Source organism: Helicoverpa zea, chromosome 7, assembly GCF_022581195.2.
Source record: "Helicoverpa zea isolate HzStark_Cry1AcR chromosome 7, ilHelZeax1.1, whole genome shotgun sequence".
Lineage (NCBI taxonomy): Eukaryota > Metazoa > Arthropoda > Insecta > Lepidoptera > Noctuidae > Helicoverpa > Helicoverpa zea.
Genome location: NC_061458.1, coordinates 9,409,358 through 9,426,068, shown reverse-complemented (window position 1 = coordinate 9,426,068; position 16,711 = coordinate 9,409,358). Strand labels below are relative to the sequence as shown.

General features: G+C 36.9%; 1 protein-coding gene across 5 annotated transcripts in view; it reads left to right on the top strand.

Moving 5' to 3' along the window:
• Positions 1-1,444: 1,444 nt before the first annotated feature.
• Positions 1,445-16,711, top strand: part of LOC124631868 — an 82,647-nt gene continuing 67,380 nt past the window's right edge. For 3 of the 5 annotated variants that reach the window (XM_047166498.1, XM_047166499.1, XM_047166497.1), the window contains exons 1-2: positions 1,451-1,624; positions 2,877-3,050. In XM_047166498.1, coding sequence (XP_047022454.1) covers positions 2,949-3,050 — 102 coding nt within the window. In that variant the 5' untranslated portion in view covers positions 1,451-1,624; positions 2,877-2,948. Of the gene's footprint in view, positions 1,625-2,876; positions 3,051-16,711 lie in introns of all 5 variants that reach the window. The other 2 variants (XM_047166501.1, XM_047166500.1) reach the window with 2 other exon arrangements.

Sequence of the window (16,711 nt, the reverse complement as noted above, 5' to 3'; positions counted from 1 at the left end):
GACTGTCAATAATGTCACGTTGACAGTATTAATAAGTCGACGTTCTATCATGCCTGCTGCATGCAACGGAACTCAAACAATCTGAACCTCTTCATTAGTCTGAGAACCGAATACATAGAACGGATAGAACCGCCCACAGTAGTGTGACGAAGTTACGCACATCACACATGGGGAGGGTTTTATTCATGGACAAAAAAGACTTCGCAACTAAATTAAAACAATGCATACTTTGAGAAGAGTTAAACCTAATAGGTATTTAGGTTAATTGATAGACAGTATAACTACTAGAGAAGAGTCTAGCTATTGGTAGTGATAACAGGCTAGCTTTTTAGATAGATAGAAAATTATATTGCACAAGTAACTACCATTTCACTGTTTTTCTGCCAGGTTGGTTAAACGTTTTACCCTCAGATCAATTTCTTTGATCTGAGGTTTTACCTATATTTTAAATGTTAATAGCAAAAATGTATGTTATTATTTAATTTTATTAAATGTATGTTAGTTGTAAATAGCTATTTGTTACCATTACAGTCATTATATTTATTTTTTTCTGTTAGTCTGTAGGCCTTCTTTAAAATGTAATAAAGAAATGAGTATATAAACTTTTTTTCAAGCTGCACAGTGTGCAATAATAAGCTTTTGTAATCATCATTCATTAACACCATCGTATCAGTTAGCCTGTTTCCGTCCTAAAATGAATTAGCTACCTACTCAGAATGCTCCCAAACTGAGTGCCAACCATCCCGGGCTTGGATAGGTACGTACAGCACCTCCTTGTTCTAAACTGTCTAGATAAAGTTTGGTGCAGCATTTTTAGCTTCAGTATTGACGTCAGTCACTCTAAGCTGTTGTTTACCGTTTGCCGCTGCACTTACCTGGGTGAGATACCGAGTTGACCGACCGCCCGCCGCCGCATGTCCTTGGCCGTCACGGTCCATTACCAATAACCCACGAAGAAGTATCGAATAAAGGAATTACTTAAATACTTACCTACTTATAAACAAAATGGTCCGGCCAGACCCCAAAGTTTTTTGGGCCCAACGTGGATGCTACCAGGATCTTATGCTAAGTTATTAAGCTGGTATGCAGGCTCGACCCCGAAAGCGATCTTGAGACCACACACTATATGCAGAGACTTATTATATTATAATAACATTTGTCCAATGGTCCAGTGTTCGAAATTCATCGTTTTCTGCTCCTACCTTCAAACCTGTAATAGTAAGTTAATCCAAAATTAAAATTAATTGATCAAGCAGAACCATTACCTTGCCGATGATGGGCAGCAATCTCACATAACCTCAATCATGCACCTAAATCATAACGAACTTACGCAATGAGTTTTAATTTATTCAAATATTATGTATTCCCCGATGAGAGGGTTCGCAGCAGCTCATGAATGAGTCAACAGACTCAGCCGGTGGCGGTGGCGGTGCCGGTTGCGTTGTGAGGTGCGCGCGCGCCGCAGTCTTCAACCGTGCGCAGTGCGCGCGACGCGCAGTACTCGCGATACTCTACCGTAAAGTTCGACAACATGTGAACTATCAAGGACCATGTTTTGTATCAACACGTGTGATCAGCTGGACTGTTTATTTACACAAACATTACTTACCCACTGTGATTAAATGTACGGTGATTTATTTTAATTTTAAACATTATTTTAAGTAATAAAATTACATCGATAAACTGTGACGATTGTTTATGTTAATAACATCGGCACTAAGTTATTAAAATGTGAATAAAAATCAACATAAAATGTTATAATGACATGATTTTAAATGTCTAGCTTATGACCACGATTGTATTGACATATGGCCTTCGGGATCAGAAAAAAAACGTTACTCACGCTTTGATCCTCTGTAGATTATAATTTGTAACGTTAACATGTTAGACAAGTTATTAGGAAGAAGTACGAATTTGACTCGAATATTTAGGAGAACAATGCAGCATCTAAATTGTATACCTATGTAGTAAAATTAAAATAATGTTAACTAAATCCATCTTCACGCTGACTGATCATACACTTTTATGAGAAATAGATTAAAAAAGATTACCTGTGTATGGTTTTCTACGCCTTTTATCTGCTGTCGTAATCATCATAATGATAAAAAGTAATTGAATCACAAATTAATCATTTATTTCGGTTTAACTGTTCACAGTAGATTAAAATATATACAATCGCGCTTCATCATGTTATTGTGTCGAACAACACCTTTATTAAATAAAAACATTGTATTATCGTCGTATATTAGTCCTGATTAGAGTTTAACAATGTTTATTTTTTATAAATACTTAAATGTAAACAATCATATAAGAACACTTTTTAGCCAGACTAGGGCCTATATTTACGCACAAGTGCATTATTCTAAAAGAAAAAAAAATATACAAATCGATTTGAATCTTTCATCTGGACAAAAGTGAAGATTCTTCGTGTATGACCCGAGTTGAACTATGGCCAGACGGATAAAAAAGTTTATTGAAATCGGTTCATTGGTTTTCGAGACTGGACTTCTGTCGGTTTTGAGAGATGATAATTGAGATATCTATTCCTTAGTTTTTAGGGTATTTAATACAAAACTTGGTCATAGGATATTCTCTGATACATGATAATAAAACCCAGATGATGCAAAGCCCCCTCCTACCTTTCTATTTACTTACAATTAAATGTGGGAATAAGGAAGAACAAAGGAAAAAACCAAGGCGTCCACTTGAGTGTCTCACAGTCAAACATCGTTTGTGTCACAGTATTTTTTCCATCTACCCATATTTGTAAAACACGCTCGATAACAATTTAGTACGCTGCGTGGGCGTCGCATTAAAATTCGGACTAGGTAGGATCCTGACTTACCTAACTTAAAATTCTTTTATTTGCTTCGCATATTTGTATCGTGAGAACGTGAAGTGAAGTGGTGTATGACACATGTGATTTGTTTGTTGTGTGTGACGGGCATATGGGGCAATGCGTATCCCGGAGTCATCCGGGCCCTTACTCGTTCTCACGTCATTATGACGCGGAGAGCCTAGCCAGTACCGTCAGCGGAGCCGTCAGGAGGGTAAGTTTGACAGTATATTATGACCTTTACTATGTACCTGAAGGCTTAAGCAGAAGTATCCACAAGCATTCATTAGTTCACGTGCCATTCGAAATTCAAAGTTGGTATGCGGAATAGAGGCTAAAATTCATGCTTCATAAAAACTTAGGCAAAAAGTTTTTAACTGCCAAAACATCTGCTGTTACCCTTCAAATCTCACATCTGTTTGTATGTTGTTTATCAACGCCCCTGCAAAAACGGCTATTGCATAGCCCCCGCTGACCGCGGAGTAAGTCCTAATATGTAAATAAATATTGCGAACAGATACATACGAGTAGTTACTTAATGGCTTATAATATGACATAATTACAGCATCAAATTAATTTAAAAATTGTATGTAAGTGTATGTAAAAAATGTGGTGCAATATAAGTTCGTTTTTTAAGCGTATATTCTTAGTGATCAGAAACTCATTAAGCTTTTGCTGATGTCGTAAAAAAACTGGTCAAACAACTTGAAAATTGAGTAAGACGATGATGGTGGATGCGAGCAGTTTATATTTAAATACTAATAAAATGTTATACTTAATTTTATGAGAAGTCATAAATAATTTTACAAGGTACAATTGTGATTCTTCTTCATCAGTTAACGGTCGCATATGCCGTTAAAGTCTCCATGAACATAAAGATGAACTAGTACTGGATGGGAATATAGGTACATATTTATTTTTATTTATTTGTATCAGGCATTTCAGGCCCATAGAAAAACAATACATAAATATTATAACATTTTATCATACAGTAATACATACTTTACTATATTGCACGTAATTTTTATATAAATGTTAGAAAAAAATTTGGAACCATGGAGTTTATTTCAAAACTAAGATTCAGGCATACCATTCTTAAATCTAGTAGGCTTAAGCAAGTAGTGTAAGTATTCAATGAGGGTTTTCGATACTTTTTCTGCCAGGCGGCGCTTCGTCCAAACAGCTGTCAAATAGTATGGAATTGTAGGGTCCGAACTTATTGTTTATTGAAATTCTGTTATATTGGAAGTGTTATTGATTTTATTATGGACTACGGTCAGAATAAGGTTTCCGAACTAAAAATTGAGCTAAGAGAGAGGGTGCAAAAATCACTGGTACTAAGGAAAAGCTTGTTGAAAAATTTGTTAACACAATATGATTTAGTTTTTTTTATTTACTCAACCTCAATAGTAAAACAATAATGCAGTGCTTTAATTATAAAATAAAAAAAAACACAAAAATCGTTCACTATTCATAGTAAAGATAAGCACTTTGACAGTTACCTGGACCTGACGACTCGGTGCTGCCACCTCGTGGACGCCATTTTAGAAAACCCTCATTGCTATTTGATCCAGTTCAATTCTACTTTATAAAGATTCTACAAGAAGACGTCAAGAAGTAAGGCTACTAAAACCACTGCACTTACTGTACCATAACCGGGTGTACGTGTAATCCATACAAAATACAATGTGCGGTGCATCTAGAATCTAGCATGACTTTTGACACACATTTTGCGTACAATACATGTATGAAAACCTGTATCTAACATAAAACTAGATTTTGTTTGTTAAGCAAAACTGGAGACCCCGATTCTGGGTCGTTCACTTTTATGTGTGCGTAGATATTCAATATTTAATATGCTAAATAATATAATTGGACAATATATTTAAGATTCAATAAGTAAATTGGTAAGAAAATAGAACTCACATTAAAAATTATTTGCTACGCGCCATCTCGTAGCTTCGTAGCGTATCGTAGCGGCAGAAATCATTACCTTTAATTATTTACGCAGAGGACTCAAACAAAATGTATGTAGCCGTAATAATATGTCATTAAATACATAAAGTATGTACTTATGTTTGTTTAAAGCTTTTATGTAAGTGCCTGTTGTGCAGCGGAGCCTAAACTGCCCTGTGTCACCCGGGGCTATCGGCAGCTCCTAAGTAATGATTTACCTCACTTGGATTACAAGTAATTGATATGTTTACTTTGTTAACTATTATTGCTGTTTTTATGTGATAGTTAAATAATTTTTAGTCTATTTAGGTGCCAAGACTAACTGCACAATTGATACATTTGGTTCTAGTGAACAAAGGGAATTGCTCAAAGAGTAGTAAATTGAGTATGGAGGGTGCGCCGGACGACTCATTCACAGAGTCACTGTTTTGCACTTAACACTTTTATTTAATTAACTGATCACGTAGCATTAAGAATTAGTCAGTATTGTCACGACCTATGTAACATACTTATAACATTGTATCCGACTTCTGCAAACGTACTTACTATGAATATGCCTTCAGGCAGATAATTTCTCAACCATTATAAAGAATACAGCTGACAACAATTCAATTGTAAGCAATAGTAATTGTGAATGAAAAGATGTCGTAATAATAGTCGCACACTTGTACATGCAAAAGTACAATACATGTTTTGATAATAGAATAACAAGTTGCATAACTTTCCTTACATTATTTTTGACAACAAACATAGTGTCTTGTAAAACATAATTACCGTTGTACAAAAGCAACAAATAAAACTGCAAACGCCATCAAAGTAATTCCGTCGTCGTCGCAGGCGCCGCATTCAATTTAAAACAACGCGATTGTATCGATTTGTAGCAAAACGCGATGTATATCTCAAAGCTCTCGAGGCGTGACTGTGTATGAATGGAGGCTGTTAGACCCTCGCTAGATGGTAATGTCCGATATTCCTCGACCAGTGCCACAATTAACAGCCGGCATCATACTACCACATGCCGGCAATTGTTGCCCAACCACAATGAGGTGCACTGACCTGAACTACTCTTATCTAGTACCTACACCCTTTTATGTTGCCTAGTTGCGTGAACATAATAACATATTTGCTAAACACGAAATTATATGTGATGGACTTGTCTTACTTTTCGCTGTCAAGTTTTCGAAAGGTTTGGAGGTAACAAAAAGTAAACAAATTACACAATGAAGGTAGGTACGTGAAGCCTTAAGCAATAATAATAATAAGCAGATTGTTAATAAACATAAAGCTACAGAGTCATTGTACTTATGGATCTATTGGGTCTGTTAATCCACAGCGACAATCGTCATGCTTTTCTCAGATATGAGATCAGCCTCTGCGAACACGAACGGTATACGAATTCCTCTCTCGAGGACAATACGAATAACTCCTGAAATTAAAACGACCACCAAAGCAAATAGGAGTGATTCGCAGAAAAATGAATTGTTCGGTGCTCGCGCTTTCTCAGTAATTGAAGTCGCGATGCACAAAGCGAAATCAAATTAAACGATCGGCCGGTATTCAAAATAAAAGTACTAAAGTAGGTGAGCAGATGTACATCTTTGCTAGGTAGGTAAGTATGTACAGCTTTTGTTAAGCTTTATCAATGTTCTATTTACTGAATACATGCTTGATTGACAGAATATACACAGCCAATGGCCAAAGTGAAGTACAGTCAAGCATAAAAAGGTGTCAATAAGAAATTATCGCACCTCTGCGTTTATATGTATAAATCGGACAGATATCAAAGCTTAAGGAAAAATCGCTATAGGTACGAATACCGGTAACACAAGTGAAGAAAGGTTAACACCTAAAGAAAGCGATAAATGGAAGATTACGATTATTTAAGTGCTTTTGACACGTGAATCGTTAAATGACAAAAGTAAAATTGCAATTGACGCAATACGTATAAAGTGCAATTATCGTGGCAGTTGGCAACTTACGAAGGCGCGTATTTTCACCAGCGCGCCGTGGACCCAAGCGGGCGAGAGTTTCCAACCCAATGCACAGCTAACCTAGCAATTAACTAATATGTACTTATGCATGATTATATGCAGCTTTCCTATCAACGAAGATTGGAATGTTTTACTTTATAGCTTTTTGTAACGCGAAATTAAGAACTCACTTTCCTCGCTGCGATCTTTTATTGCGTTAACTTTGTCACACATGTTTAATGATTTTATGTTATGTTTTATTCGTATCTATTCTTAGAAACAGCAAACAGCCGAGCAATGGAATTTATGGTGTCTTCGAACATTGAATAGCTATAGCAGAAATGAAAAGTAATTACAAGCTGGAAAATTGAAAGCTTCAATTGAATACGACAGTTCAGTATTTTTTGATTGTATCTTTTTATCTTCAAGTATGTAAGTCCACAATGTTCTGTGTTTTTTACACGTTTATATACAATTCCACGTTATCTCGTTGTCTATTGTGTACAAACTACAATAGTTCGTCGTAGATAGTTTTCTGCACGCCGAATGACACTCGCAACGCATTATTTCAAAATAATAATTCAATTCAAGTTACGCACGAACAAGTGTAAAACTTGTTCGTGCGTCAACGGCTATTTATTAAAATAAAAAAGGTTTATAAACACTCAACCTTATTTTACTGTCAATTTATTAATTTATCTTATCTTATATAAGGACTACAAACTACAACCTTTTATGGCTTTCCTTCGATTTCACTATTGCGACATACAGGGTCGATGGGCCGAAATTTTTAAGTTGGCATTCTGTAAGTTTGTTGGCGTATTGCACTTTAGTGCACCTGGAAGTTATTAATAGATATTAGGTACCTACTGTACATGTTTGGTACTAGTTACCTTGAATTGTGAAGTGTCTTGTAGGAGCGGAATACATAAGTAATTAATTAGTGTTGGACTATACCTATAAATTACTTTGTGTATGACACAGTATGCAAGTACACATGTAGGTAGGTATAAGGACCTTGTACAATACTGTTGATGAATTATTAGACGTTGCAATATACATAGGTGCACTCACCTGTCTACCGGTTCGGAGTATACCTTTAGCTTAGCTAGGAAAAACACTAGAGAAAACTGGTGTAGATGGACAAATCAAGTACCTAAGTAAGCGAATAAGTTTATTAACTTTTACTTAGCGTGTTCATACTTTTATTATCTCCCACATAAGTATCAAATTCTTCCTGCAAATGTGAAAAAAAGAAACAATACGAGACTTTCCCTCTTAGTAGATCAGTTTACAATTGCGGTGCATGTGGTCTAGTGAATGAGAAACAAAACTATTTGCAAAGCTAGTTGTGTATCGTTACTATGTCTCTTACTTTCACACGTAATACGAGATGTTTGGGAATTCGTTGTTTTTGTACCCGCCATTGATATGGATCGTTGAACCAAAGCATGCTCGTATGCAGATATTTTATTACACCTGTCGTTTTTAATTTAATAGTGCATCCTTTTTTGTCTGTTCAGTATTGGGATTCTATAAAACTCGATCAACAACTCGCATTTCACTTCGATTCGTAATGTCATTTCATACTTTAGGGGAGGTAGGGGAGCGATGGGCACTTTTTCACATTTATTGCATAAAAAATCAGATTTTACAGATAATCAACTTTTATTGCCATTTCTTATGTTTGGCTAGATAAAATCAAAGAGCTATCCTAAAAATTACAATCAGTTTCAACATTACGAGATATTTAAACGGTTTAAATAAAACCGTCGACACGTCAAAATTTTGTTTAGTCTGACATGCTTTAGTTGGTACTTACGTAGTGTTTAAAGTTACTTTTTGCTTTTTATAGGGTTTATCGTTTATAACATTTTGTCATAATAATTGCGTACTTTTTTGGGTCGGGGGTTTTTTTTAATTTATAATTTTATTTTATTTCATGGTTTTTTAAAGGAGCTCCTTAATGTTTCCTTCTTTTTATGATGGGTTCGCTAATGCGATCTCAGCCAAAGGAAGCTGTTTAACAATCCTCATGACAAACTGGCTCTGGGAGAATTGCACAGATTGAGAAACAATAAAGATGGACCTTTGTTGATCCAGGGTTATATATCATTCTAGGGTTTCATCCGCCACATCCCATTTCCAGAATTAGGTTCTCGTCAATTAGAAACATGAAGAAAACTAGTCAAGACAAATTAAACGAGCCCAAACTCGATGGGTTTACTAAAAGGCAGTTCAGGGTTACCTATCTTCGTGTCCTAACAGCAGACCAGCTCAGTGGTTCCAGAAGACATTAGTATTTCAAATTTTAGATCCCACATATGCTTGCAAGTAAACTGAGCGTGTAACATTCCTATCACACCTAACAAACGAGCTGATGACCTTGATATACAACACCCCGTCGTTTTTGCGTCGGGGGTTAAAAAGAATGGTTTGCGACGGGAAATTCCTAAAGATTTAATATAACGAGCAATACAAGAGGTATCAAAAGGTTAAAAAATAAAATTAACAGCTGATAAATATGGAGTCCCTAGATCAAGTTGGCAACGGTACCTGAAACAAGATTCTATAAAGGATTTTTAGCGCAGATTTATAACCTCACAAATTTTCACTGAAGAAGAAGAACAAAAATTTACAAATTATACATTACATGGTATGTCCAAGCCTCCCTACCATAGGGAGCATTGGACACTTTTGACTTAGTTTATAAAAAAAAAAATCGGTAAAAAAACTTAAGTAAAACGGTTTTATCTTATGTGCACTGAAAACTAGAAAATAAAAAATAGTTACTTACCTGTCAACCTACGTAGGTGGTTAGTCCCGGTCATATTAGACTAAAATAAAAACGTGGGGCCCATAAACTATTGCTGTAGTACCTCTTCTAGAGGTATAATAGGTGTGGATTGCATCGACTTACTATAATCGTAACTGGAGATTTTGACAATCAATCATTAATAATAGAAAATACACATACCTTTCATTAGTTTTCTCTTTATAACGATCCGAAACCGCAACAAAATATTTAAGTACTTTTACGAGTGTTTGTTCTTGACAACTCACAGAAATGACAGATAGTCTATGGATGAACACCGTTACCAGTCGGTAACGTAAACTACCCAATAAAAAAAAAACTATGATCAAATCAGAATAAAAGGACCCCCCCCCCCTTTAATCTGATTTGATCATGTCTCCCAACTGCCCATCTCTCCCCTACCTCCCCTATAGATAGACAGATTTTGGCAGATCTGTCAAAATCTCGACTTTAATTTAGTTCAACTTGTCAACACGCTCGATAGTGAAGCGCTAGTGTAGTTTGACAATGTCAATCACGAAACTTTAAGGTAGAATTCCGTGGGTCGCGATTGTCGCAGCCGCGCGCGACAAAAGTCAACCTATGAAAATGTATGGCACCGCTGTCGAGGGCCGCGACAGTCGCGCGCGGACGACGAATTTCGTGAGCCGCTGGCGGCCGTACGCTTCTCAACATGGTCTAGCGCTTAATAACATCTATAGAATTTTAGTAAAACCAGAATTAAATTGTTGACAATGCCACGAGCAGCTTACGAAATTCGTCGGCCGCGCGCGACTGTCACGGGCCTCGGCAACGGTGCCATACATTTTCATAGGTTGACTATTGTCGCGTCCACGGAATTCTACCTTTAGATCGAAGTCGAAGTGAGAGTGATGTCGAAGTGAGTTATGATATTTTATAGAATCGACATGCAGTTCAGTTTAGCTGCCAGATATTTTCTGATTGGTTTATCATAATTTGATCTTGTTTCTGTCTATCAATATGGTATCCAATAGCTGCCATTGTAGTTGTATTTATGACGATGTTTTATTTGTTCGTATCTTATACCTAGCTAATTATTATAGAAGAAATGTATTTTATATTTTCTACGCTACCTACACCTTCAAAGGTCAGGGGTAAAAGTGACGCATCCCACCAGTCCGATAATATGTTGAGATTCACATTATCTTTATTAGCGTATATAAAAAGACATGACAGACGTTTTGCTATTCTTTACACTAATTTGCATTTATTTATATTCAATCAATGACTCACATAAATAAATAAAAAAGCAGAAAGTTATTCCATTTTAATAGAAACGTTGCATAAATCAGTCCAGTGTTGCCACAACAAACAAAAACATGGCGGCTTTATCTTTAAAATAAATAGCCGTTAGGCGTGATACAGACAATGGGTTTATAGAGAGCAATAGAGAGTACGCAATATTTATTGCTGGTGATTTTCACCGAGAGATGTCCGGCACGACTGTCCCCACTCGTGACACACTGGCTTCACGATCATTCGCCCCTTCGGCTTCCTGCTCTCTTCATAACTGTTCAAATCACGTAGAACCAACTTAAAGCACTTACTTTACCCATACGGTAAGTCCGGTAATTCTAATATCAATAAAGCCACCTACGAACGCCATGCGTAGTGCATTCTTATGTTCTTTTTTGTCGCACTTTACCGATTACGTCATCCGCGTCTTGTCTTGTGGTAAAAAAGAAAAAGTAAGGAAGTATTTATTACTGTGGGAACACCGGTCTGTGTTCCACATGAATAAGTGACAAAATAAATATAAATAGATACGTAAATTGCTTTTAAATTAAACGCAAACAAAGTACCTTTTATACCTCAGCAATTTGTTGAAAGCTTAAAAAAGCACAGACTATTACAATTTTTACTCAAATTCACGAGCGATATTCTAGTGATATAAAAATAAAGTTTAATCGGAGCGTGTGGAAAGTTTATCCAATGTTAGAAATCAATAACAAATGCGTAGGATGCTTGCTAAGCTCATCTCCCATTGAAAGTTCTCGGCTTGTATGATGTCATGTGTTAAACGATGCTCCAGATATGACACAATAGAATTCTAGCCTTGTTATCACTTAACAATGTTCGCAAATCCCGCTATCAAAAGATTCTTGCGTACACTCCTAGTTTGAAAGTTAACATGAAGTTGTTATAAAATGATTGTATAGAGATAAATTGCACAAAAAAAACTTTTTACAAAAAAATAAAACCGACTCCCAAAAACACTGAAAAGCAAAAAAAAACTATTCTTAGGTGCATCGGCCTAGAAGTCGGTGTCTAATGGATGTAACTAAGTTTATAACGCCACCGACTTCTAGGCCGATGCACCTAAGAATAGTTTTTTTTTGCTTTTCAGTGTTTTTGGGAGTCGGTTTTATTTTTTTGTAAAAAGTTTTTTATTTTTAGCTTTTCAGTGACAAGCATAGTTGTCACTATCCGCATGTCATATCCGCAGTGGAAAGTTCTCATCAATACGAACAATATAAGCCCAAGCACGAGGTAGTTTACATATTCAGTTGTCGAGTTCCCTCGACCTTCGCTGGTCTCCATCATCAGGTCAGCTTCAAACCTTCACTGTTGCAAAGGTCTCGTCAATACGAACAAAATAAGCCCAAACACGAGGTAGATTTTTACACATTCATTGTTCAAGTTCCCTCGACCTTCTCTGGTCTTCATCATCAGGTCAGCTCCAAGCCTTCACCATTGCATAGTGTTATCAGACATGCGCTTTAGTGTCAAGTTTTTACCCTACGTATGCCTACGATTTTCGAAAGTTGCCCTCGATTTCTCAGGGTTTCCATCATCAGATCCTGACCTGGTGACTATGGGACCACCTGGGAGGTAAACCCTATCAAACAAAAAAAAAATTTTGCAAATCGGTCGAGGCGTCTCTGAGTAATCGGTGAACATACATAAAAAATAAAAAAAAAAAAAAAAAAAAAAAAAAGATCCCGACGAATTGAGAACCTCCTCCTTTTTGGGAAGTCGGTTAAAAAATATACTTAGCGCCCAACATAATAATGTGCACACTGACAATAGCTAACACTCACAATTTCAAAATTGATTGACTGATGTCGTTTTAATTTTTTTATGAGTCTAGGCAGATAGTTAAAAATCTAGTACCTATCTGTCGCTGTAAGTTGTTTCAGTGCTAGCTTTCTAGGTCAATGGCGGCACGGCCGTACATTTTATTGACATTTACTTTGCCAGCAATTACTTCTTAGACCAGACAACTAGATACGATTTACTAGAGGACAATAGGGAATCTAATTGATTCAAACAGTTTTTCTTTAAAATATACAATTGTGTTAACCTTGTGTCCTTCCTCGAATTTGTGTTTTCTTGCTATATTTTGACACTGAATTTGTTTAATTTGAAAACATTTCATAAATAGGTTTATCTTTACCCAATCTGTTAGACATATTCTTAAAGTATGAGACGTTGTATTATGACAAACCACTTGTTTCACAGCCCAGTCGGTAGCAAAAGTACTTTTGCAATACCATGACCATAACACAAACATGTTATTACCTACATGGTTTCTAGGCGTTGCCCGTAGGCGAGCAATATCGCTTTTCTTTCGAATTCCAACCGCTAAAGGAAAAAGACTGCGAAATTATTGCAACACGCTGAAGCTTGACAAGTTATAACGTTCCCTAACAAAAGCGAGTTCATTGTTTATTTATTGTTTAAAGTCAAACTTTCTCTCTAATGAACATTATACGTATGTACAATGTCGCATTGTTCTCTATAAATCGCATTGTTAGGACAAAAAACTTGAATTGCTAGGCAATCTCGCGACTTCCTAGTCGCTGCGATTTGCGACGATTGTTCCAAGAAATGCGGGAATCGAATGACTGCCTTCATTACTCCTGGCTGCACCTGTGTAATGGCTTGGAAATGTACCCGTTGTTGCATTATTTACTTTCTTTATCGCGTCGCCGGGGCTGCATACTGACAAGCATTTTATCACGATAAAGGGTATTTTCTTATTCCCACCGATTGTTTTTACGCTACAACTGCGAACATAGTGAAGTCTGTGTTCTTTGTTTTAATGTTGTAGTAAACTTTAACTTTTGGTCCGTGTAAAATTGGTTTTCCACTCTCTCTGTAACATGCCTAGCAATAACTTCGGCAAGTCGTCTTGAACCGCGCCTAGGTACGAATACTTGAAGTCTGAGCTAGTAAAAGTCAATATCGTAAAAGCAAACGTCGGGAGGTGAAATAAAATGAGAATTCCAGCGCGTAGGTTCTCCGAACAACATTTTCTCATTAAGCCCCTAGAGAATAACTAGCTATTGCCTCGCAATTGCTTGCCTTTTGTCATTAGTAATGTAAGTACTCCTAGGAAAATTACGAGCCCACCATTACCTAGTTTTATCAAGATCATCTTCATCGATAGGAGAGAAAGCAAGGTGAAATTACGAGTATGTACACGAGGATAATGTTCCGGATACTCAGTTGAATGGATCTCGGATCTTCACTGACAGTGTATTGTACTTGTGGGATTGTTAAGCGCCATTCGAATCTATTACCTTCTGTTTTATTAGCAATTCAGAGTCTTAAAAGTTGTAGTAACTTGTATGGACTTATGTTAATAATAATAATAATATGCCCCGCAGAGCATCTGAGGTGGATGACGGGGAGTAGCGACCCCGCGGGGCTATATATCCGAGTGCTCCAGGGAGAGTATACTGTCCCCCATCTCCGGCCTGCCGGAGTGAAGCATGACGGGGGATAGGTCTCCCGCCTCTTGGCTTGCCTTCATCGGCCGGTCAGAGTGGAGTCGCTAGAGCAGGGTTAACAGCCCACTCGGAGGGTAGGTGCCTCGTGGTAAGTGGCGAGTGGGCCGGTGATGCTGGACCCACAGGGAGCGCGTGATCTGCGTTTAAAGTCCGCCGAGGTATCCTCACCCTTCAGCCGCTCATGTACCTGTTGCCCTCTTGTTGCGATTTAGCGACTGATTCCCGGGGGCCCAGTAAGTGAGTTGGCGAGTCTCCACCTGCCATTTTTACGTGTATTTATTACATTGTTATCGGCAGGTGCCATAGTTCCCGTAGTTTCCCCATTCCTAGTCCACTAGCATCCCATCACAATAGCCCAAGTAGTTTTCATCCATAGTTAGCAACAGTTTAGCACAGAACCGGGGATTGTCCTTGGGTACATTTCTATAGTGTATACAGGGATAATCGTCGGTTTTGTGTCACCATTTCATTAAAGTTGTCTCAAAAGGGCTTCAGCGTGTTGGCTTCGGCCCCACGTTCGCCTCCCAAAAATCCGGGACTCTATAGTCCCGAGGTCTGGTAGAGACATACAAAATAATAATATAATGTCTTTTCTATAGTGTATATGTCGCAGGGATATGATAAAAACGGGGATTTGATCAATTCTCTAAGGGATTTGATCAAATCACGGAGGATGTTAAAATAACAACACGATTTTATCTTTTCCCTAAACAAATCTAGTGAATTGAACAAATCCCTAAACTGGTTCAGTGAAATGACAAAAAACATGTCAGTTCTTGTCTTGCGCCTGTAAGAAATTCCTTTATGTAAATCACGATGCCACAAATCAGCTACATGTTTTAATAAGTGATTATTATAAATAGGCATATCATACGCAACTTAAATATTTTTAATTTTTTAAAGAAATTTTTGTTCATTCTTTAAAAAAAAATATTGTTCTGAGTAATGGTGATTTTTTATATCAATATTTCCTTGTATTACACACACCTGATTATTATAATTATGTCTATCTTACCAAATAAACCTTTAAAATATCAAAGCAAAATTATTTTTGTCATTTCACTAAACCAATTTAGGGATTTGTTCTATTCACTAGATTTGTTTAGGGAAAAGATAAAATCGTGTTGTTATTTTAACATCCTCCGTGATTTGATCAAATCCCTTAGAGAATTGATCAAATCCCCGTTTTTATCATATCCCTGCGACATATACAGGGATAATCGTCGGTTTTGTGGCACCATTTCATTAAAGTTGTCTCAAAAGGGCTTCAGCGTGTTGGCTTCGGCCCCACGTTCGCCTCCCAAAAATCCGGGACTCTGTAGTCCCGAGGTCTGGTAGAGACATACAAGATACAATGTCTGGACACATTTTCACACACGGTTTCTCATGGTAAGTTATTAATTAACTTGTGTGCTGGGTACACAACTGATAAACTACATATAGCTTATATACATATATACATATTGATAAATACATATTGTAACACCCAGACCACGGCCAACAAACATGCACATCACACACATGTCGACCGAACCGGGAATCGAACCCGGGACCTCAGCTTCGGCAGTCCGGCATGGTGACCATTGCGCCATCGAGGTCGTCGATTCTAACGACGAGGGCCGTTGAAATCACTTAAGATAGTTTGATTGTAATAACTACACGGAGTTTCATGAAACGTTTTCCAAAAGAACAAATTTGTAAGAGTAATTTTCTTATTTAATATCTTATTCAATTAATCATGATATTTCTTGACTTGAATTTAATCCAATATCGAAGAAATATAAATATTTATCACCAGCTCTAGAAATGAATTATAGTAAAAGCTTTTATGCCAATTTAGACATGTTAATTTTATAGAAAGTTGTGACAGACTCGTGCAAAACTGCAAACAGCTCAATTTAGTTTCTAAAAATACTTAGATATAAGTACAAACATGAGTTATGGGGGTTAATGTCAAATGAAAGGTAGGGGTCGATGTCTGAGGACGAAGAAAAATAACTTTGATAAGAAATGAAAAATTGAATATTTGCCAAAAATAATAATATTTTCAACCTCGAAATCTCAAACCACTTATAAGAGTCGTTATATTTTCTTAAATATTTTGCGTAGGACCATTCCGAATTTTTGCGAAAGCCAAAGCTACGAAAATACCCTGAATCTAGAAAAGTCCCATTTTATTATGGCAAGGAATGTTAATATCAAGGTTTACTGAAGCCAAGTCCTTCATAATACTGAATAAAAACTTTAGGTAAACGTCGCAAATGTCAAGGTTCAGGAAAAATATTACGCGGAGACATTTGTAGGTGAATTCTTATTCCATGCTATGCAGGTAACTACATAAGTTTGTTCGAATAACTCTGTTTTATTAGCGGCACTG